The 24,756-nt window shown below is 44.6% G+C and overlaps 1 protein-coding gene across 5 annotated transcripts in view; it reads right to left on the bottom strand.

The window, feature by feature from the left end:
- Positions 1-24,756, bottom strand: part of ephb1 (EPH receptor B1) — a 649,893-nt gene that overhangs the window by 275,262 nt on the left and 349,875 nt on the right. For all 5 annotated transcript variants that reach the window (XR_012098311.1, XM_073040563.1, XM_073040562.1 and 2 more), the window contains exon 4: positions 9,429-9,584. Coding sequence is in view for 4 of the 5 variants with exons in the window: in XM_073040563.1 (XP_072896664.1) it covers positions 9,429-9,584 (156 nt within the window). In the remaining variant the exon portion in view is untranslated. The remainder of the gene's footprint in view (positions 1-9,428; positions 9,585-24,756) is intronic.

Raw genomic sequence — 24,756 nt, 5'->3', positions numbered from 1 at the left:
TCAGGGTAAATTTGGCCTGAAAACAAATTACATAGAACAGTACAGCACAGGAACAGAACAGTCTCTTCAGCCCACAATGCTGTGCTGAATTAATTAAACTAGTAATCAAATGGCTAATTAATCTCTTTTGCCTGCACAATGCCTATGTCCTTCCATTCTCCTCACATTTGTGTGCCTATCTAAACATCTCTTATAAGTCACTAATGTTTCTGCCACTACCATCACCCCTGGCAGTGTGTTACAGGCACCTACTACTCTCTCTGTAAAAAAAAAATTGCCCCTCACATCTCCTTTGAAATTAACCCCCTCGCATCTTAAATGCATTCAGCTTCTGCCACTCCAGAGAAAACAACTTAAGTTTGTCCAACCTCTCATTATAGCACATGCCCTAAGGTCCAGGCAGCATCTCATAAACCTCTTCTGGATCCAATGTCCTTCCGATAATGGAATGATCAGAAATGTATGTAATACTTCGGATGCAGCCTAACTAGAGGTTTATAAAGCTGCAACATAACTTCCTAGCTTTTCAACTCAAGCCTTAGACAATAAAGGTAAGCTTTATTTACTTCTTAACTACCCTATCAACCTGTGGAGCCACTTTCAGGGAGCAATGAACCTGGAGGCCAATATATCTCTGATCCTCAACACTATTAAAGATCTTGCCCTTACCGTCTCTTTGCACTTTTCCTACCAAGGGACAACAATGCATGATTGGTTAAACTCCTTCTGCCATTTCTCCGCCCATATCTGCAAACTGTTTGTCAATTTGTCAATCTTCTATGCTATCCGCAACACCATCAATCTTCATATCATCTACAAACTTACTAACACAGCCATCAACATTTTCATTCATGTTAATTATATACATCACATACAGCAGAGGTCCTAGTACAGATCCCTGCAGAACACAAATGGACCTCCAGCTAGAATAAGTCCCTTCAATCACTACACTCTCTCTGCTATGGACAAGCCACTTCAGAATCCAAACTGCTAAGTCAACATGGATCCCATGTATCTTAATATTCTGGATGAGCCTCCCATTAGGGGCCTTGTCAAACACCTTTCCTAAAATCCATGTAGATAATATCCACAACTCTACCTTCAATCACCCTTGTCCACTCACCAAAAAACTCAATCAAGTGTAAGATATGACTTGCCGTGCACAAAGTCAGGACAGTTTGCAGAGCTCGTCTAGTGAGGATTAATGTGTAGAACTGAGGAATAAGAAAGGCATGACCACATTAATGAAATTCTATTATAGACCACCCAACAGTTTATGGGGTTTAAAGGAGCAAATTTGTAGAGATTGTAGACTGTTGCAAGAAACATATGGTTGCAATAGCAGGTGATTTTAACTTCCTGCATATTGACTGGGACTCCCATACTGTAAAAGGACGAGATGGATAGTTTGTCAAATGTTTTCAGGAGAGGTTCCTTCATCAGTATGTAGAAATCCTAACTAAGAGAGTGCAATACTAGACTCCTATTAGAGAATCAGACAGGGCGGGTAACAGAAGTTTATGTAGGGAAAACACTTTGCATCTAGTAAGCATAATGCCATCAGTTTTAAAATAATTATGGAGAAGGATAGGTCTGGTCCTCCGTCTGAGATCCTAAATTGGAGAAAGGCCAATTTTGATTGTATCGGAAAGGATCTGACAAGTGTGAATTATGACAGACTGCTTTCTGGCAAAGGTGTACTTAGTAAGTGGGAAGCCTTCAGAAGTGAAATTTTGAGAACAGAGTTTGTATATTCCTGTCAGTCTAAAAGGCAAGAATAACAGTTTTAAGGAAACTTGCTTTTCAACAGATATTGAGGCCCTGGTTATGAAACAAAGGAGGTGCATATCAAGTAAAGCCAGGCAGGAACAAATGAGGTTCTTGAGTATAAGAAATGCAAGAAAACTCTTAAGAAGGAAATTGGGAGGGCTAAAAGTAGGCATAAGGTTGCTCTAGCAGACAAGGTGAAGGAGAATCCTAAGGGCTTCCACAAATATGTTAAGAGCAAGAGGATTACAAGGGATCAAATTGGTCCTCTGGAAGATCAGAGTGGTAATGTGCACAGAGCCAAAAGAGATGGGGGAGACCTTAAATGGATTTTTAAAATCTGTATTTACTCAAGGTAAGGACAAAGAATCAGAGGTTAAGCAAAGCGGCAGCCATGTCTTATACAGAGTACAGAGGAGGAGGTGTTTGCTGTCTTGAGACAAATTTAGATGGATAAATCCCCAGGGCCTGAGAAAGTGTTCTTTCTGATCCAGTGAAAGGCTTGTGCAGAAACTGCAGGGGCCCGAGCAAAGATATTTAAAACGTCCTTAGCCACAGATGAGGTGCTGGAGGTATAGAGGACAGTTAATGTTGTTCCATTGTTTAAGAAAGTCTCTAAGAATAAACTGAGAAATTATAGACTGGTGAACCTGACATCAGTACTGGGAATGTTATTGGAATGTATTCCGAGGGAATGGGTATACAAGTACTTGGATAGAAGGAACTGATACGGGATAGTCAACAGGGCCTTGTGTATGGTAGGTCATGTCTAACCAATCTTGTAGAGTTTTTTGAGGAAATTACCAAGAAAGTTGATCATGGCAATGCAGTGGATGTTGTCTACGTGGATTATAGCAAGGCGTTTGTCAAGGTCCTGCTTTACAGGTTGGTTAAGAAGGGTCAGTCATTTGGGCTTCAAGATGAGGTAGTAAATTGGATTAGACATTAGCTTCAGGGCAGATGCCGGAGAATGACAGTAGATGGTTACTTCTCTGACTGGAGGCCTGTGACACGTGGTGTGCCACAAGGATTGGTGCTGTCATCTTTATCAGTGATTTAGATGGTAATGTGATAAACTGCATGAGCAAATTTGTGGATGGTACCAAGATTAGGGTGTGGTGGAAAGTTAGGAAGGTTATCATGACTTGCAGAGGGATCTGGACCAGCTGGAAAAAAATGGGCTGAAAAATGGCAGATAGAATTTAATGCAGGCAAGTGCGAGGTGTTCCACTTCAGGAGGATCAACCAGGGTAGGTCTTACACAGTGAGCGGTATGGCACTGGGGAGTGTGGTAGAACAATAGGACTAGAAATACAGGTCCATAATTTCTTGAAAGTAGAGTCACAGGTTGGTAGGGTCATAAAGAAAGCTTCTGGCATTTATCAATGTTTAAATTGTATAAGATGTTGGTGAAACCTAATTTGGAGTATCGTATACAATTTTGTTCACCTACCCTCAAGAAAGATGTAAAATAAGACTGAAAGAGTGCAGAGAACATTTAGAACGATGTTGCTAGGACTCGAGAACCTGAGTTATAGGGAAAAAGGTTGAATAGGTTAGGATGCTATTTCCAAGAATGTAGACGATCGCGAGGAGATCTGATAGAGGTATACAAAATTATGAGTAGTATAGATAGGGTAAGTACAAGCAGGCTTTTCCACTGAGGTTGGGTGAGACTACAACTAGAGGTCATGGGTTAAGGGTGACAGGTGAAATGTTTAAGGAGAACATGAGAGGAAACTTCTTCACTCAGAGGGTCACAAGAGTGTGGAAGAAGCTGCCTGTGCAAGTAATGATGTGAATTTGATTTCAATATCTAAGAGAAATTTGGATCGGTACATGAATGGGAAGGATATGGAGGGCTAGGTGTCCTTGTTCATCAGTCACTGAAAGTAAGCATGCAGGTACAGCAGGCAGTGAAGAAAGCTAATGGCATGTTGGCCTTCATAACAAGGGGAGTTGAGTATAGGAGCAAAGAGGTCCTTCTGCAGTTGTACAGGGCCCTGGTGAGACCACACCTGGAGTATTGTGTTCAGTTTTGGTCTCCAAATTTGAGGAAGGACAATCTTGCTATTGAGGGAGTGCAGCGTAGGTTCACGAGGTTAATTCCCGGGATGGCGGGACTGTCATATGTTGAAAGATTGGAGCGAGGGCTTGTATACACTGGAATTTAGAAGCATGAGAGGGGATCTGATTGAAATATATAAGATTATTAAGGGATTGGACACGCTAGAGGCAGGAAAAATGTTCCCAATGTTGGGGGAGTCCAGAACCAGAGGCCACAGTTTAAGAATAAGGGGTAGGCCATTTAGAACAGAGTTGAGGAAAAACTTTTTCACCCAGAGAGTTGTGGATCTATGGAATGCTCTGTCTCAGAAGGCAGTGGAGGCCAATTCTCTGGATGCTTTCAAGAAAGAGATAGATAGAGCTCTTAAAGATAGCGGAGTCAAGGGATATGGGGAGAAGGCAGGAACAGCCATGGCAGGATGATCAGCCATGATCACATTGAATGGCGGTGCTGGCCTGAAGGGCCAAATGGCCTACTCCTGCACCTATTGTCTATTGCCTATGGTCCAGGTGCAGATCAATGGGACTAGGCAGATTAATGGTTCATTATAGACTAGATGGGCCAAAGGGCCTCTTTCTGTGCTGCAGAGTTCTATGGCTCAGGCTCTAAAGCCATGCTGGCTCTCCCTAATTAGACCAGGTGCATATATATCCTATCTCTAAGAATTCTCCCCAGTAACTTCCCTACCCTTGACATTGAGACTCTCCAGACCACTGACTTTGAGACTCACCAGCCTATAGTTTCCAGGATTATCCCATGTTCCCTTCTCCATTAGCTCGCCACTTGCCTGGATGAGTGCAGCTCCATCAACAATCAAGAAGCTTGACACCATTCGGTACAAGGCAGCCCACTTGATTGGTACCCCTTCCACAATGACTCAATCCCTCCACCAACGACAGTACTGTCTACAAGATGCACTGCAACAACACACCAAAGTTCGTACGGCAGCACCTTCCAGACCCACAACCACTACCATCTAGAAGGACAAGAACAGCAGATACCTGGGAACACCACCACTTGGAAATCCCCCTCCAAGTCCCTCACCATCCTGACTTGGAAACATATCGCCGTTCCCTCATTGTCACTGGGTCAAAATGATGGAATTGCCTCCCCAACGGCACTGTGGGTGGGCCTACGCCTCAGGGACTGCAGCGGTTCAACAAGGCAGCTCATCGCCACCTTCTCAAGGACTACGGATGGGCAATACATGCTGGCTTAACTGGCGAAGCACACATACCGTAAATGAATAAATTTTAAAAATAGCTAATTTCCACTCCTCCAAGATCTCGCCTATGGCTAGAGCAGTTACAAAGATATTGGTCAAGGCCTCAGCATTCACTTCTCTTGCTTCTCACAGTAACCTGGAGAATATTCTATCAGGTCCTGGGAACTTATCCACCTTAATGCTTTTTAAGACTACACTAACCCCTTCTTTACCTTTAATTGCTCCAGCATATCAATCTGCTCAGCACTTATCTCCCTACACTTCATGTCCATTTCCTTTGTAAATCTTGATGTAAAGCACTGATTAAGGACCTCACCCACATCCTTCCCATCCAAGCAAATGTTTCCCCCTTTATCCTTGAGTGGTCTTACCCTCTCCTTAGTTATCCTCTTAACATGCTCTTAACATAGATTATTTTAGGATTCTCTTCAATCCCACTTGCCAAGAGCTTTTCATGGATCCTCCTGACTTACTTAATTTTCTTGAGTTCTTTTCTGGCTTCTTTGGAATCTTCAATGCTTCCATCTGATTCTAGCTTCCCATGAGTTACATACTTCCTTTTAACTTGACTAAATTCATCACCACCCTCAGCATCCAAGGTTCTCTTATCTTGTCATCCTTGCCCTGACTGAAACATACCTGTCCTGTGCTCTGTGTAGCGGGTCTTTAAACACCCTCCACATGTCAGATGCAGACTTGCTCAAAAACAGCTGTTCCTAATTAACTGTCCCTACTTCCTGCCTAATGGTCTTGTAATTTGTCCTGCTCCAATTTAATACTCTCCTGAAAGGTCCACTGTTAACCTTATCTACAGCTATATTAAAGCTTCAGGAGTTGTGATCACAGTTCCCTAACTGCTCATCAACTGAAAGGTCAGTTAGCTGACCAGACTCATTACCCAACATCAAGTCCAGTACAGCCCTTCCACTTATTGGACTACCCACATATTGATTTAAGAAACGTACCTAACAAATTCTGCCCCATCTGAACCTCATGTACGCAAAGGTCCAGTTTATATCAGGGAAATGGACGACCCCATGGCAACAACCCTATTGTTTTCGTAGCTTTCCTTCATCTGCCAGTATGTCTGTTCCTCAATGTCCTGGTGGCTACTAGGGTGTCTGTAGTACAACCCTACCAAAGTGCTTGCACCTTTTCTCTTCCTCAGTTTTACCCACATAGACTGACCCTTCCTCCTCCTAGTGCAGCTGTGATATTGTCCCTGATTAGTAGTGCAACTCCCCCACCTCTTTTACCTTCTCCTCTTTCTTTTCTAAAACTTTGAAAACCTGGTATATCAATTACCCATTCCTGCCACTGTCTCAACCAGGTCTATGTAATGGCTACAACAGTATAGTTTCATGTACTGATCCATGCTCCAAGTTCATCACCTTTCCCCATCATACTCCCAGCATTAAAAATCACACACTTCAAACTCTGTGTCCCATCATTCCTGCCCGTTTTACTGGCTCTGACATCTATCTTCCTCCCCATCCCTTCACTTTCTAACCTGGTGCACTGGTTGCCATCCCCCTATCAAATTTGTTTAAACCCTCCCAAGTAGCACTAGCAAACCTCCCAATGAGAATATTGGCTCCCCTCCAGTTTATGTGAAACTTGTCCCTCTTGTACAGGTCATCCCTGACCCTGTAAAGGTTCCAATGTCCAAGAACATAAAGTCTTGCCTCTTGCACCAGTTCCTCAGCCACTCATTCATCTGTACTATCATCCTATTCCTGCACGACACCAGGAGTAATGCAGATACTACTCCTTTGGAGGGCTCTTTCTTAACTCCCTATGCTCACCGTGCAAAACCTCTTCCCCATTTATACCAATGTCACTGGTGCCAATGCTGATCACGTTCCCGATAAAGAAAATTCTGCAGTCGCCCAGAGGCATCCACGACACTAGCAACTGGGAGCACACAGCATCCTGGTGTCTCTTTCATGGCCGCAGAATCTCCTGCCATCCACCTAACTATCGGGTCACCTATCACTATTGCTCTGTCTGATTTTCCCTTCTCTGAGCCAGCCACAGTGCCTCTACCCCGACTGCTGCTGCTGCATTCTGATCTCCCCCCTCTGCAGTATCTAAAGGGGCACACTTGCTGCTGAAGGGAATGGCCACAGGGGAACCTTGCACTGTCTGCTTACTTCTCCAGGTGTTCACCCATATTACCCGAAGCCTGTACCCTGGGTGTACGATGTTTTCAGCTTCCTGGATGGCTTTGTGTACATCAGATTCCAGCTCCAGTTCATTAACTTTGTAAGTCGGGAGCTGAAGTTGGATGCACTTCTTGCAAATGTAGTCATCAGGGAGTCTGTTAGGTACCCCACAATCCCACATCTTACAGGAGAAGCATTCCACTGCCTTAACTTGTTAAACTTCTGGCTCTAACTTAAGCTTAAGTTCTACTATCATCTAACGGATTCCAAACGACTCAGCACTCTTCGCCTCCACATGTTCCTGCTGAAGCCAGCTGAGCCAAAGTCTCCCATCCTAACCCAGGCATACTCTAACAATGGTCATTCCGATTACACATTTCTTCTTTTTATTGGCCCTTGCTAAGTTAATAATAACCTAAGCAATCTCCCGCTTCACAGACAAGTCCCGACAGGTTCCATTCAGTTTTTAAACCTGGCGCGTAAAGTCCACAAGGAATTATCTCCAACTCACTCTTCAATCTCCTGCTCTGCAGTCAAGTGCTGACAAATTTTTAGAAAATACAATTGTGGCAGATGCTTGTGGGGTGAACAGTTGATAGGCCATAACCTTTAAAACCAGGGACTTGGAGCCTGGATTGGCCAACTGTAGTGCCTTTTCAGCCACTGTGAAAGATCTCCTTCTGTGCTATACGTATCTAAAACTCTGTTCCATGATTTACCTTCTCATCACTTTCTCTGTAACTGTAACACTGCATTCTTTTTACTACATCAATATAATTATACTTGGCAACAAATGATTGATTTACAAAAAAAGACCTTTTCACAGAATTTCAGTATTTATGAGAATAGTAAACCAATAGAAAGCAGTTCTATAAAAATCTCTTCCAAGACAGAGGTTCAACCAACTAGTCAGCCATATATTTAGAAAACACTCTCAGGATTCTTCACAAATCCACTTTCACACAGGTATCAGAAAATTTCCAATAATAACTGTAAACCTCTCACCGCAGGCTCACAATGAGTTAGCTATTACTGTGAATACTACCTGACAGCAACATAATGCGACAATGCATATGAATAATGATAAAAAGGCCATTTCCAGTAATTAAATGGATCTAGGATGGATATAATTCCAGTAAACACAAGAACATAAAAGTTTGAATGTGTTTTCTAATGGAAAATAAGACAATTACCTGCATGAATACTGATAGACACCCATGCAAATTTAATGTTCACCAGGTAGCAATAATTCAGCTTGCACCAGTATAAATTTAGATTGAAATTGTATTGACAAAATATTTTAAGCTATACCAAACAAATTAAAGAAAAAGGGTCCGTCACATATTTGTCTATCTGTAACGTGCATGCATTTGATGCTCATGCAGTGTAATCAATCTGTTTGCTTCAGTTGTGTAATCACGGAACCCAAACAGTTCTGTGCTGAACAACCAGTCCAGGCAAAAGAAAATTTTAAAATATCCACACTGCGTCCCAGAAAAGGCATCAAACTGTCTCCTCTGGCCCTTTCTCCAATGTTGCGTGCTAGTTGGCTAACTGAAAGTTGTCTGCACGTTCTCCTTGAAACCATAGTCTGCATGAAGATTTCCTGACATCTGGACCTGGCTTTTTGAATTGGGTTCTCTGAGCGTTTCACTACGTTCTGCCGTCACATTTGTTGTCCGCTTTCTTTCTCCAGTATGGCCACCCATTTTGGTTTTTTTCACCCCAGGGCATCTTATTGGCCAAAATGTTAACAAGACAAATCCTATTGGCTAATACAACAACCCTAACTTATTAATTAACTGAATTTTTATTTTACATCATAATGAAATACTCGATTGAAACTGTATATTGTCAAGTGTATAAAGTAATTAAAAGAACACTTTTTCATATAGATTTGGATTTAGAAGAGATCTGGAGAAAATAAAGTGCCCATCAGCAAAACTGTATTAATAAAGCATGGTCCTAAATCAAGGTATTACCTAACATTGTAACCAGGACCACTAACCCTGCAAAATATCCCATCATTGAGGGGTCTTGTACATCAACAAGTCTGCAATTCTGTTTTTTCAAGAGTTGAATCTAACTACTAGTGTTAATCTTGAGCACTGTTGATTCAGTCTTCAATAAAGAGGTAGTGGAGCACTGATCCAGGTGTTCAAGCATTACTACATTACTTGTTAATGGCCAGCATACTACTTACTTGTACATGGCATCTCAGGCAAGTCGAAGTCTGCTCGGTAATATCCGTTACGGCAGTTGCACACACTGGATGCCTCATGCAAAGACCGGCTATTAGCAGGACAAGGGATACACATCTCACTGCCCTGGTTTGCCTTGAAGGTCCCAGAATGGCACGCTGGAAAACAGAGAGAGAAAGAGAGAGAGAGAGTCAAGTAAACCTCAGTTCAGTACTGGAACAAACCTAGATTTTCTCACAGCTCAGGCCTGTGTGATAAACCTCACCCATTGTGCATCCGTCTCCTGATCACAACAAAACACTTTTTTTCTCACTTGTTCTTTTACAAAAGGTCCTAAACATAAAACGTTTACTGCTTCTTTTTACACAGACTCAGCCTGACCTGATGTCTCCAGCGCATTTCTCATTTTATTTCAGAACATCCTTTCGTTTGGTAATGGAAACAATTCTAAATGATTTAGATTTCAAAAAAAGACTCATTCTCCTCTTTTCTCTCAGACATTGGCCTAACAACCTTGCTGAATTCAACAGACATTATGAAAATGTTGCTTTAAGACTGTTGTCTCACTTATTCCAGCTAGAAAGCAGGAAGAATTGACAGGAAATGATTGATGGTACATTTTCTCTCCAGATCAGTAGTGCAGGGCACTATAAATGCTTCACTGAGGCTGAAAGTCCTCTAGTGATTGTCTGAGTTGAGACAAAGCTTATGGAAGGCTATTTACCCAAGGAGTCATCATTAAAAAGCCTAGATTTAGCTGATATCCAAAATGCCACAAACATATCTGGGAATACCCAAAGTACCAATACCAAAAATGCAATAACTACTGGAAAAACTTATTAAGTCAGGCAGCATCTGTGGAAAGAGAAACAGTCAACGTTTTGGGTCTGTGAGCTTTCGGGAGAGTTAAAACGTTGATGTACTGGAGCAGTGAGACAGCAGCTCTGCATCCTCTGAGGAACCTCCATCCACTCAACACACAATCTCAAGCTCACTCCTGCTGACCGAGTATCTGGTCACCCCTGAACTCCCCCAAACTCACCACTCCGAATACACAGTTCAATCCTTCTGATTCCCTGCCCACTCCAAAATGCATGTTCAACTCCAGCCCATCACTGCTGATAACCTAAAGCCAGCCTGCTGAAAGAGTAGCGGCCTGTAACGATAACGCACCAGCTGTTCTGGAGGCTGAATTGGTTGATGAGGAATTTGCCAGCAGAATTTCATAAAAGGGTTCCCTCAGTTCATCCAATAAAGCTTGCCTTTCTTGCCATTCTCTTCCTTTCCAGCCTATCAGTGACCAGCTTCTTCTGACAGTTCACACCTTAATCGTTCTTCATTCACACGATCAGCATAATGCACTTAAACTGAGGCTTGAATTAGTAAACCGTGATTCCTCAAACTGTCATGCTGTAAATTTGTCAGATTTGGCAACTCCTTTTACAAACCTGTCGCATATTACCATGCTAATAAAACAAAAGTCCTTGTTGCTTATCAATCTACATTATACACAACATGCTGGAGGAATTCAGCAGGCCAGGTAGCATCTGTGGAAATGAGTAAACAGTCAATGTTTCAGACTGAGACCCTTCTTCAGTACTGGTGAAAGAAAGATGAGGAGTCAGAGTAAGAAGGTGGGGGAAGGGGAGGAAGACCCACAAGGTGATAAGTGAAACCGCGAGGAGGGAAGAGAGATACAGGACTGGAGAAGGAGGAATCTGATAGGAGAGGACAGAAGGTCATGGAAGAAAGAAAAAGGGGGAGGAGCACCAGAGGGAGGTGATGGGCAGGGAAGGAGATAAGGTGGAATTGGGAATGGGAAAGGGGGAAGGGGGCAATTACTGGAAGTTCAAATTGATGTTTGTGTCATCAGGTTAGAGGCTACCCAGATGGAATATAGAGTGTTGCTCCTCCAAGCTGAATGTGGCCTCTTTGCAACAGCAGAGGAAGCCATGGGCTAACATGTCGGAATGGGATTGGGAAGTGCAATTAAAATGGGGGGTCACTGGCAGATCCCACTTTTTCTGGCAGACAGAACATGGGTGCTCAGCCAAGTGCTCTCCCAATCTACGTCTAGTCTCGCCAATATACAGGAGGTCTCGCTGGGAACACCGGATACAGTAGATGACCCCAACATACTCGCAGGTAAAGTATCACTTCACCTGGAAAGGCAGGAAGTTTGCCCGCCCACCGACGACACAACCTGCCGTTGCCAACGCCAGCAGGCACGGACGTCCCCAGACCACGATTCCTGCTGCCAACCTCAACAGTTCTAACAATCCCGAGCAGATTCAGAACCTGGACTCCAACACCATCAAAGAGGGGTCCAATGACCCTGGACAGCTCCAAGGTGCCAACTGCGTAACCTCCAACCTCAAATGCAGCCTGGATATTGACCAACATCACCTCCAGGCCAGGACTTCATGCGCTGTCACTGGAACCCCATTTCCCATTCCCCCACCACCACTCCGCAGCTCTTGGGTCCTCAGAGACTCCATCTTCCTCCCACCCACCTTCCCCAAACTTCCTTCCCCCTCAGACACTACCAATCCCCCTACCCCTCTCTGATCCTAGCTCTCATCTGAGCCGATCTTCACCATCCCCCCTGACCTTTCCCTGTCTGAGGTGGAATGCTCTGTCCTCAGTCAGGGCCTCACCTTTGTCCCCCTGCACCCGCAGCTCTGTGAGTTTGCGCCCGCCATGATGCTGAGCTCTTCCTCCACCGCCTCCGTCTCCGTGCCTACTTATTTGGCAAGGACTAATGACCCCTTCTCCCATCTTTAACCCTTCTCCTCTTCCTGGACACCCGGTCTGGTCTTCTGCCTGCTCTGGATCGTTTCATTGTCAACTGCTGACGGGACATCAACTGTCTTAACTGCACTTCTCCTCTCTGCAATTCCAACCTCGCTCCTTTTGAACGCTCTGCTAACTACTCCCTCCACACTAATCCTAACCTCACTTTCACACCTGCAGATAAGGAGGGTGCTATAGTAGTCTAGTGGACTGACCTCTTCCTTGTTCAGGCCCAGCGACAACTGTCAGACACCTCTTCCTATTTACCCCTCGAACAGGACTCCACTAAGGAGCACCAGCCCATTGTATCCCACACCATCACTGACCTTTTTAACTCTGGGGATCTCCCATCCACTGCCACCGATCTCAACAGTCCCCTCAACCTACACCTCCCATTTCTACCCCCTGCATCAAGATGCACAAACCTGCCTGTCCAGGTGGACCCATTGTTTCTGCTTGTTCCTGCCCCACTGAACTCTTATCTGCATACCTTGACATAGTTCAGTCCATTCCTACCTACATCTGTGACACTGCACATGCTCTTGACCTTTTCAATGATTTCAAGTTCCCTGACCCTGAGCATCTTATTTTCACCATGGATGTCCAGTTCCTACACACCTCCCGTCCCCCACCAGGAAGGCCTCAATGCTCTCCATTTCTTTCTGCACACCAGACCCAACCAGTTCCCCTCACCACTCTCCTCCATCTGGCCGAACTTGTCCTCATTCTCAATATTTTTCCTTTGGCTCTTCCCACTTCTTAAAAGCAAAGGTGTAGCTGTGTGTACTCACATGGGTCCCAGCTATGCTTACCTTTTTGTCAGCTACGTGGAACAGTCTATGTTCCAAGCCTACACTGGTGTCACTCTTCAACTTTTCCTACGCTACATCAGTGACTGCATTGGTGCTGCTTCCTGCACCCATGCTGAGCTTGTCAACTTCATCAACTTTGCCTCCAACTTACACTCTGCCCTCAAACTTACCTGGTCCATTTCAGACACCTCCCTCCTCTTTCTTGATCTTTCTGTCTCCGTCTCTGGAGACTGCTTATCTACTGATGTCTAGTATAAACTCAATGACTCTCAAAGCTACATGGACAATACCTCTTCCCACCCTGTTGCTCATATAAATGCCTTCTCTCAATTCCTCCATCTCCACAACTGTTCTCAGGGTGAAGCTTTTCATTCCAGCACGAAGGAGATGTCCTTTTTCAAAGAAAGGGACTTCCTTTCCTCCACCATCAATGATTCCCTCAACCACATCTCTTCCATTTCACGCTCTAACAGGGATAGGGTTCCTCTTGTCCTCACCTACCACCCCACTAGCCTCCATGTCCAGCACATAATTCTCAGTAACTTCCACCATCTCCAACGGGATACCACCACCAAGTACATCTTTCCCTCCATATAACCATATAACAATTACAGCATGGAAACAGGCCATCTCGGCCCTTCTAGCCCGTGCCGAACGCTTACTCTCACTTCCCACTTCCTGCAGGGAACTCCCTTGTCCATTCATCCCTCCTCGCTGATCTCCCTCCTGGCACTTACCCTTGCAAGCAGAACAAGTGCTTCACCTGCCCTACACCTCCTCCATTCATGTCACTGAACAGTCCTTACAGTTAAGGTGACTCTTCACCTGTGAGTCTACTGGGGTCGTCTACAGTATCAGGTGCTCTCAGTGTGGCCTGCTGTATAACGTTGAGACCCGATGTAGATTGGAAGACCACTTCACTGACTACCTATGCTCCATCTGTCAGAAAAAGAGGGATCTCCCAGTGGCCACCCATTTTAATTTCCACTTCCCATTCCCATTCCAACTTGTCACGATGAGGCCACACTCAGGCTGGAGGAACAACACCTTGGTTAGCCTCCAACCTGATGGCATGAACATCGATTTCTTGAACTTCTGGCGATGCCTCTCACCCTTCAATGTTCCCAATTCCCTTTTCCTTCTCTCATCTTGTCTCGGATTCCCCCTTCTCTGGTCCTGTATCTCGTTCACCAATCAACTTTCCAGCTCTTCAACCCACTCCTCCAGGTTTCACCTGTCACCGTGTTTCTTCCTCCCTCTTCCACCTTCTAACTCTGACTCCTCGTCTATATTTCTCCAGTCCTGATGACACTTAGCCTGAAACGTTGACTGTTTACTCTTCCATAGATACTGCCTGGCCTGCTGAGATCCTCCAGCATTGGGGGTGTGTTACGTGGATTTTCTCTTGCTTGTTTTTATCTCCATCTCATTCTGATGGATAGCTCAAGTTCTCCTCTGGCCAGGGATGTGCCGTTTGGAAGAGAATGAAACAGGAAAGTTGAAGTCTGCTTGGTAATAGGGGGTGGACATGAGAGGTTGTGACATAGGACAGGATATAGTGGAGTGACTGTGGAGAATACCATAATTTAATCAGGAGATTTTCAAGTATTGTCTTCTTGAGACTTACAAAGGACAGGAAAATCCAAACTTGAATTCCTTCAGCATACATTGACAATACACTTCCTCATCATTCATTTTCCCTTCTAAAAGAATTAATGGGAAATGTGCCTGTGTTGATGTAGGGTGAGAAGATGTCCACACAATGAAATAGTATGGAAACACCTGAAGTACCTCGCACTTATATCAGGAGACTGAGACTTTAAGGAGAAAAATTAATGTAAACACTCAATCATACACCTGGAAAAAGAACAGTTACAGCCTGTCAGTAGCTGCAGGGTACAGGGAAGGTGTTGGGGAATATCGAGATAGAGTTATATATAAAAGCGAGGGATGTATAGAGGTAAAGAAGGGTGGAGGTAGACACAGGCAGATAGAGAGCGAGATCACATGCGCACGTACATAGAATTTGTAAACAAAAGCAGAGAATGCTGGAAGCATTCAGGAGGTCAAGGGGCATCTGCTGACAGAGATGCATTATTATGTATTTCAGGTCAGTGACCCTTCAGCAGAACTGGAAAAGTGAAAAAAATCTGGGGCTGCAGAGAGTAGATTCAGAGGTAATCTGATAAAATGCGATGACAGTCATGAATTTGATGGGACTGATATATATAAAAGAAAAGACTGCTCCGTCTCCAACAGCAATGAGTAGATGCATAAAGAGTTTCAATAGCTGACAGAACATGGCACAGGGATATAGCTCACACAAATGCTGAGCACCAACAGCAACTGACTGGGTCAAAATGTAGCTCAATCTTCTAATTTCTATGCAGGTTGCCGTACATCAGAGTTATACCTAAAACATGTTGACTTACAGACACAAGCAGTATCACTTCCCACCTTTTTACTTCTGTGTGGCTACCACCACAGCTAACCTTCCCATCATTAGGCACAATGCTTAGTACAATAGTTGTATATTTCTTCATTGAGGTACTGTGCAGTATAGGCCCTTTTGGCCTTTTGAGCCACACTGCCCAGCTATCACCTGATTTAACCCTAGCCTAATCATGGTACGATTTACAATGACATACCTACCTACCAGTAGGTCTTTCAACTATGGGAGGAAACCAGAGCACCTAAAGGAAACCCATGCGGTCACAGAGAAAACATACAAACTTCTTAAAGACAGCGGTAAACCTGGGTCATTGGTACATTATAGCGTTGTGCTAACCACTACACAACCAAGCAACACACACAAAATGCTGGTGGAACGCAGCAGGCCAGGCAGCATCTATAGCAAGAAGCACTGTCGACGTTTTGGGCCGAGACCCTTCGTCAAGACTAATTGAAAAAAAAAGATAGTAAGAGATTTGAAAGTGGGAGGGGGAAATCCGAAATGATAGGAGAAGACAGGAGGGGGTGGGGTGAAGCTAAGAGCTGGAAAGGTGATTGGCAAAGGTGATACAGAGCTGGAGAAGGGAAAGGATCATGGGATGGGAGGCCTAGGGAGAAAGAAAGAGGGAGGGGAGCACCAGAGGGAGATGGAGAACAGGCAAAGAGTGATAGGCAGAGAGAGAAAAAAAGGATGGGAGGTGAAAATAAATATATCAGGAATGGGGTAAGAAGGGGAGGAGGGCATTAACGGAAGTTAGAGAAATTAATGTTCATGCCATCAGGTTGGAGGCTACCCAGCCGGTATATAAGGTGTTGTTCCTCCAACCTGAGTGTGGCTTCATCTTGATAGTAGAGGAGGCCATGGATAGACATATCAGAATGGGAATGGGACGTGGAATTAAAATGTGTGGCCACTGGGAGATCCTGCTTTCTCTGGCGGACCGAGCGTAGGTATTCAGTGAAACGGTCTCCCAGTCTGCATCGGGTCTCACCAATATATAAAAGGCCACACCGGGAGCACCGGACATAGTATACCACACCACCCGACTCACAGGTGAAATGTCGCCTCACCTGGAAGGACTGTCTGGGGCCCTGAATGGTGGTGAGGGAGGAAGTGTAAGGGCAGGTGTAGCACTTGTTCCGCTTACAAGGATAAGTGCCAGGAGGGAGATCGGTGGGAAGGGATGGGGGTGGACGAGTGGACAAAGGAGTCGCGTAGGGAGCGATCCCTGCGAAAAGCAGAAGGGGGGGGGGAAGGGAAAGATGTGCTTGGTAGTGGGGTTCCGTTGGAGGTGGAGGAAATTACAGAGAATTATATGTTGGACCCGGAGGCTGGTGGGGTGGTAGGTGAGGACAAGGGGAACCTTATCCCGAGTGGGGTGGCGTGCGGATGCGGCGAGGGCAGATGTGGGTGAAATGGGAGAGATGCGCTTGAGAGCAGAGTTGATGGTGGAGGAAGGGAAGCCCCTTTGTTTAAAAAAGCAAGACAGCTCCTTCGTGCTGGAATGAAAAGCCTCATCCTGAGAGCAGATGCGGCAGAGTTGTTGGAATTGTGAGAAGGGGATAGCATTTTTGCAAGAGACAGGGTGGGAAGAGGAATAGTCCAGGTAGCTGTGAGAGTCTGTAGGCTTATAGTAGATATCAGTAGATAAGCCGTCTCCAGAGATGGAGACTGAAAGATCAAGAAAGGGGAGGGATTTCCAACACCTTGTAAGCAGAACAAGTGCTACACCTACCCTTACACTTCCTCCCTCACCACCATTCAGGGCCCCAGACAGTCCTTCCAGGTGAGGCGACACTTCACCTGTGAGTCGGCTGGTGTGGTACACTGTGTCCCGTGCTCCCGGTGTGGCCTTTTATATATTGGTGAGACCCGACGTAGACTGGGAGACCATCTGGGAGACGTTCTGTCTGCCAGAGAAAGCAGGATCTCCCAGTGGCCACACATTATAATTCCACATCTCATTCCAATTCTGATATTTCTATCCATGGCCTTCTCTACTGTCAAGATGAATCCACACTCAGGTTGGAGGAACAACACTGTCTGGGTAGCCTCCAACCTGGTGGCATGACCATTGATTTCTCTAACTTCCGTTAATGTCCCTCCTCCCCTTCTTACCCCAGCCCTGATTTAATTATCCCCCCCATTTTTTTCTCTCTCTGCCCATCACTCTGCCTGTTCTCCATCTCCCTCTGGTATTCCCCCTCCCCCACAATTCTTTCTCCCTAGGCCTCCCGTCCCATGATCCTTTCCCTTCTCCAGCTCTGTATCCCTTTTGCCAATCACCTGTCTGGCTCTCAGCTTCACCCCGCCCCCTCCGGTCTTCTCCTATCATTTCGCATTTTCCCCTCCCCCTCCTACTTCCAAATCTCTTACTATCTTTCCTTTCAGTTAGTCCTGACGAAGGATCTCGGCCTGAAATATCGACAGTGCTTCTTCCTATAGATGCTGCCTGGCCTGCTGCGTTCCACCAGCATTTTGTGTGTGTTGCTTCGATTTCCAGCATCTGCAGATTTCCTCGTGTTTGCACTACACTACCAAACTGTCCATAAACCTCTGAGCTCCAAAAATACATTCCACGGCAACATAACTTTGTTATTGTTTTATAAGTAACATGGCTGACCAGGAATGGATCCCAGATTCGAGTTGTGTGAGTGTGAGTGTGTGCCTCTCTAATTACGTAGTTTAAGTAAATTCTGAACATCAGTAGGTATGCAGCAATCATTTGATGCCAGTGCTGCCAAACTGGATCTGAAGACCCTTTGTGTTACCTACACTGCTGAGTATATACCTTGCAGGAGAAAGGATCCCACCCCATCTAATCAGAAACAAGAGAAAGTCTGCAGATGCTGGAAATACACCTATAATCTCAGGATTATAGGTGTAGATGAAGCCACAGCTCGTGAGAAGCTGGCCATCAGTAGCTAACACCACAGACGACAGGTTGCTGCAGCTACTATGCTGTACAAAATGCACACCAGCCACAGCTCTGCAGACCTTCGCGCCATGCTACCTTCACCTTATGAGAGACGGCGCACCACACGATCAAGTTTATCTATGCCTGCTCATGCTGTTTCTATGCCTGATGCAAGAGGCTACACACTGGATAGAAGCTTCCTTCACTGTGCTATCAGAATTTGGAACAGCCTTCCAGATGCTGTGGTTGGAAACATCTGTGACGATGGGGCCAAGCCTTCAAGAGTCGAGTGCACAAACACCTATCATCTCTGGGAGGGAAGTCACATGCTTCTTCATAAGCTGTCATGAAGGGGACCAGGATCACAATGCTTGGTTGTTGGCAGGTAGGGTTAATACCTGACTTTCAAGAGCAATTGTGCGGCTGGACTTAGTCCTTAAACTGCTGGAGAACTGTGCGGAAAGATCAGGTGCTGTTTTCTCCCGGAAGGAATTAGTTTTTAGTTCCAAGTGCTCCTGTCACGTTTTGTCACCCTGTAACCTTATCCTTCAATCTCTCTGAATTATGCATGTGTATAAATGTCTTTCTCCAGCAGACTTCATCATGATCATCATGACTCCAGTATTTCTACTATTTTTTAAAATCTTTCTTAATTGTACATACAGTGGCATGCAAAAGTTTGGGCACCCCGGTCAAAATTTCTGTTTCTGTGAATAGTTAAGTGAGTAAAAGATGACCTGATTTCCAAAAGGCATAAAGTTAAAGATGACACATTTCTTTAATATTTTAAGCAAGATTACTTTTTTATTTCCATCTTTTACAGTTTCAAAATAACAAAAAAGTTAAAGGGCCCGAAGCAAAAGTTTGGGCACCCTGCATGGTCAGTACCCTCTTTGGCAAGTATCACAGCTTGTAAACACTTTCTGTAGCCAGCTAAGAGTCTTTCAATTCTTGTTTGGGGGATTTTCACCCATTTTTACTCGCAAAAGGCTTTAGTTCTGTGAGATTCTTGGGCCGTCTTGCATGCGCTGCTCTTTTGAGTCTATCCACAGATTTTTGATGATGCTTAGGTCGGGGGACTGTGAGGGTGTCACATGTCCAGCAACAATGAATATATAATTGAGACAAGTTTTATAAACAAACATAAACATTTATTAAACTCTGCTCAACAATAGCAAAAAGTATTCAAACAACTAACTTATCCGGAAGTTAACTGCTATACGGCAACTCTGCAACAGTTCTTAAAGCAGTAAATACGAACACAGTCTTAAAGGGGTAAAGTAGTGGGGAGGGATAAACATACAAGGGAATCACAGAGATCCCTGTGAAAAGCCGAGTGTTGGGGGGGGGGGGGGGTGGGGAGGTAACGATGTGTTTGGTGGTAGAGTCCTGCTGAAGATGGTGTATGGCACAGAGAATGATATGATGGATGTGGAAGCTCATGGGATGGTAGATGAGGACAAGAGGAACTCTACCCCTGGTAAGGCAGTGGAAAGACAGGGTGAGCACAGATATCTGGGAAATGGAGGAGATAATGGTGGAGGCAGCATCAACTGTGGAGGAAGAGAAACCCTAATCTTTGAAGGAGGAGGAGGGCACCTTTGCCGTCCTGGAAAGGAAAGCCTCATCCTGGGAACAGATGCGGCAGAGTTGAAGGAACTGAGAAAAGGGAATAGCATTTTTATAGGGAAATCTGTGGGAAGAGGTATAGTCCAGATAGCCATGGGAACCTTGACTATATTCAGTAGATTTATAAAAGATATCGGCAGACAGTTTGTCTCCAGAGGTGGAGACAGTGAAATCCAGAGGAGTCTGAAATTTACCAAGTGAATTTAAGCACAATGTGGAAGTTGGAGGCAAAGTTGATGAAATTGACAAACTCAGCATGGGTGCAGGAAGCAGCACCAACACTGTCATCATTGGAGCACAGAAAAGCTGGGGAGTATTCGCAGAGAAAGTTTGGAACATGGACTGTTCCAAGTAGCTAGCAAAAAGGCAGACATAGCTGGGGCTCATGCAGGTGCCTATGGCTACACCTTGGGTTTGGAGAAAGTGCAATGAACAAAAACAGAAATTGTTGAGGGTGAGGATCAGTACTGCCAAACTGAAAAGTGTGGAGATGGAGGGGAACTGGTCAGGCCTGTTGCTGAGAAAGAAGCAGAGAGCTTTAAGGCCTTCTTGATGGGGGGATAGAAGTGTACAGGGATTGGACATCCATGGTGAAAATGAGGTGGTCAGGACCAGGGAATTGAAAGTTGTTTAGGAAATCGAGAGCATGTGAAGTGTCGCACATGAGGGTGGGAGGGGACTGAACCAAGGGGGATAGAATGTAAAAGGACATACGTTCAGCTGGGGAGGAACGGGCAGAAGCAATGGGTCTACCTGGACAGTCAGATTTGTGGATGTTGGGTAGGAGCTAGTAACAAGCAGTTTGGGGTAAAGGAACTGTGAGGTTGGTGGCAGTAGATGGCAGATCTTCAGAGTTGATGAGGTTAGTGGCCTGATGATCTGGAGTGGGGTCCTTTTCAAGAGCTATGTATGAGGAGGTGTCTGAGAGTTGCTGTCTGGCCACAGCAAGGTAGAGGTCAGGGCACGACAATACAACAGCACTCCTTTTGTCTGAGGGGCAGTGCATTCGGAGGGGATTAAAGAGGAGAGAGGAGGACTAAAGTTGAGTAGGTTGATGTCTCATTGCCAATTTGAGATGAAGAGATCCAGAGCAGGCCGAGAACCAGAGCAAGGTGTCCAAGAAGAGGACGAGGGCTGGAGACAGGAGAAGGGGTCATCAATGGGGAATCCTTGCCTAGGAAGTGAGCTTGGAAACGTAGGAGACAGAGAAGAGTTTGACGTCATGACGGATGTGGAACTCACTGAGGTGCGGACAAAGGTAAGGCTCTTACTGAGGGCAGGATGTTTCACCTCAGTGAGGGAAAGGTCAAAGGAAATGCCAGGGATTAGAGCTGGGATCAGAGACGGGAAGAGAGTTGGTGGAGAGGGGAGGGTTCGGGAGTTCAGGGAAGGTAGGGTGGAAGGAAGATGGAGGCTCTGAGGGTGAGAAAGATCTTGGTTCCCTGCCACAAGCTGTGAAGGCCAATACGTATCACTGGCAACCCCTGTAGCAAGTTTGGAAAGTGACCACTGGTGATTGTGAGGTAGCAAAGAGAAACTAATGCATAGAACTTCTTTCTGCTGCATAGTGCAAGGACTCAAGAGTTCATCAGTAAATGCAAACTCATTTCCCAACCAGCCCATAGCTTACCTGCACAGCAACATAAAAGAGCTGCTGCCTCATTGCTCCAGTAACCCGGGCGAATTCTGATCAACGTTACTGTCTATATGGAATTTGCACATTCTCCCTGTGTCTCCTGCCCAGTCACTAAATGTGTGGGCTGATGCATTAGTTTGCACTTCAAGTCACTCCTGCTGTATAGGAGAGTGAGAGTGAGGGAAACATGGGTAATTTATAAGGGTTTAGTGCAAATCAGTGCCTAATCCCCAGTGCAATGTTGTTGGGCCAAAGGGCAATATCACTCAATGAATTTCCGGTTTCTGATTATCATAGCATCCATTTGGCCTCAATGCAAAAAAAACATTGTTAATATATTTTACAAAACTCACAAATCGACAAATGACCCTCGTGCATTTCTACCCTCTGTCTTTCCACGTCCTTGTCCCCTGAGGCTACTTTCCCTGGAGCTGGTTTTCTCTGTCCATGCTTCAAAGCTCTGTGGTAGGTTAGAACAGGCAGCTGTAGGCGCTGCATAAAGTGGCTGCCTATACTTCCAGCGTAGACATCAATAACACCATTCGGCATCCTTTGTGCATAAAGTTATTCTGCTGGATGGTGGCACACCATCACCTTTAGGTCACAAAGTTGGCAGCTCAGAACCCAATCCAGAAGTTTGAACATGTAATGCAATAGTACATGACTGACCAGGCACTGTGTGGGAAGAAAGATAATCTTTCAGATGTTACACCAACACTCAATCTGTCCTCTCAGGTGGATGTAAACAATTTCCTGCCAATCTTCTTAAGATCTGAGAGATCTTCCACAGTGTTCCGGCCAAGAGTTGGCTGCCACCCAAACTCAAAGCTATGAATGGGACTGTGCTCTGTTCAGATTGCATGCGATACACTCTGCCTTACACCAGAAACTTAATTAGCCACATGAAGCATTGAGGCCTACTGAGATCACGGAATTTTCAATGACAATTTCAAAGGATTGGATGGGTGTTCCCAATTCTCCATCACCTTTCGTGGACACTCAAGAGAAATTCTTATTTTACTGATTATTATTCTCTGCTGATCACAGAGTTGATTAGAGTTGAAGACGGTTTCAACCAAAATCAACCTGCAGAGCTGCTAGAAGAAAACCCTGGAGTTCTAACCATAGGCTTCAAGCCAGATCGTTGCAGTAGCCTCATGCCGCCTGCAATACAGTTGTACAATGTGATAAAAGCTGATACTGGTAATTGTGAGATTAAGAAAACACTGATATACTTGAAATTGGCTGATATCCAGTGTTGATAAGTGTATCAGCCTCATAGGAAGTCACTGGAGAATTACAACCAGCTCCCTGCTCACTGAAACATGTGTTGTTCACTCTTACACTTCCATGATTAAGATAATTCAGAATGTTCATTTCAATCTCTTCCAGGGCTGTCTGTTTTTAAAAAGACAATCTCCTAAAATTGGATGTGATTTCATATTCAACTGAATTATATCCTTCAAAAGAATTTCTTATGAATGTAAGTCAGATATTTGATCAAAATAAACTGCTCACTTATTACATCTATCCATTTTAAAATGCAATATTGCTTACTGTTTTCATATTCATTCCAACTTATTATAGGGATATTACCTCCTATATGAGCAATTTGATCAGAAGCAAGCTCTGTGATTACGAAACACATTTTTCCTTCCTCAGAATACAGCAAGCAGGAAAGGGAGTCTGTTGTTATTACAATGGCCCTCTGCATTTTCATGCAAGCATCTCTAATTCAATCAATTTAATTGATTTAAGCCTTGGGGAAACATTTGAATTGATTTATCTATTTTGTTTTCTTAGCCTGTACCAAACATGGGGTCAAATTCTCCTGTGAGATCCTATTGCATGAAAGAGGGATTGTGACCAAGGATAAAGGACAGTTAAGTGAATTGGCCCATTGTTGTCAAAACCTAATGACCATCCACATCTTGGGATTGTTGATAGCTCTGCTCACTGGTTCTGAGAATTCACGTGCATGGCACAGAGGCATTCCAATAGAGGGAGAAGAGTTTAGGATACAATTCATTCTTTCTATTCTTCCCCAAAGCATCAGATTTGTTGATTGATCATTGGCAACTTTTACATTTTCGACTGCCCTCGACAGCAGCTTTAAAATGAGCTCTAGATTTCCACAAACTTTCTGTGAGGGATTGCTGTGATAATAGGTATTAGAGAAGAGACCAGTCTCATCCAGACACCAGGAAGAACTGATACTGTGAAGCTACTTTATGTTTACCTAAAAGGTAGAAGCAAGTTTGATGTCTTATTTGAGTTTGTAGTTTTGATAGTGTGGGCTCACCAGTATGCCCCTAAAAGGCAGGCTGACATTTCGAGCTCAAATCTATAGAATGGATTTGCCATAACCTTCCTGACTCAGAAATGCCAACAAAGCAGGACGAAAAGGCAACTAGGCTGATCAGAACAGATAATCAGAATGGTCAGTTCCATTTCATGTTGCTCAATACAAATCTCAATAAAATCTAGTTTAAGGAAAACTGTGCAAATCCTACCTTCCTATGAAGTGTCAGACACAGAACTTTCCAACTTCATCTGACCAGCACCTATCACAGAGTCCTCACTTACTCCTTCCTCCTTTTCATGCAGATCCTTATTCTTGTAAAATTCTAAGCGACTTTTCTCTCTGTGACAGTGATATCACAGCAACTAAAGTCAACCAGTTCTGAACTGGTTCCTGAAGCTCACACTTTTCTCTTTATGTTTCCAGTATTTCACTGACTGGGACCCTGAGCTTCTTATACAGCATGAGAAAGAACCATTGCTTCATGCATGCCAATCCCATTCTCCAGGGCTCAGATCAAGCCATGACATATCAGATGCTCAGGTTCAGATATTGAATACTGAAGATTCATTCAGATTGTAACAGGGTATGAATCAGACAGACTGACTAATCTGGGCATTTCAAAGCAATTTCTTAAAATTCAGTTGAATTCAAAACCTGTTAAAGTGGACCCTGAACTTTATTGTGTAGTACCTGAGAATGACCAGGTATCAGGGTAGTGGGAGAAACCACGAGACCACAGCAGATGCCATCTCATTGGCGCCTCACTGAATCCTGGAACATTTGAAC

This window comes from Hemitrygon akajei, chromosome 3 (assembly GCF_048418815.1).
Source record: "Hemitrygon akajei chromosome 3, sHemAka1.3, whole genome shotgun sequence".
NCBI lineage: Eukaryota > Metazoa > Chordata > Chondrichthyes > Myliobatiformes > Dasyatidae > Hemitrygon > Hemitrygon akajei.
Note: the sequence above shows the minus strand (reverse complement) of the source record. Positions and strands in the feature narration are given on the sequence as shown.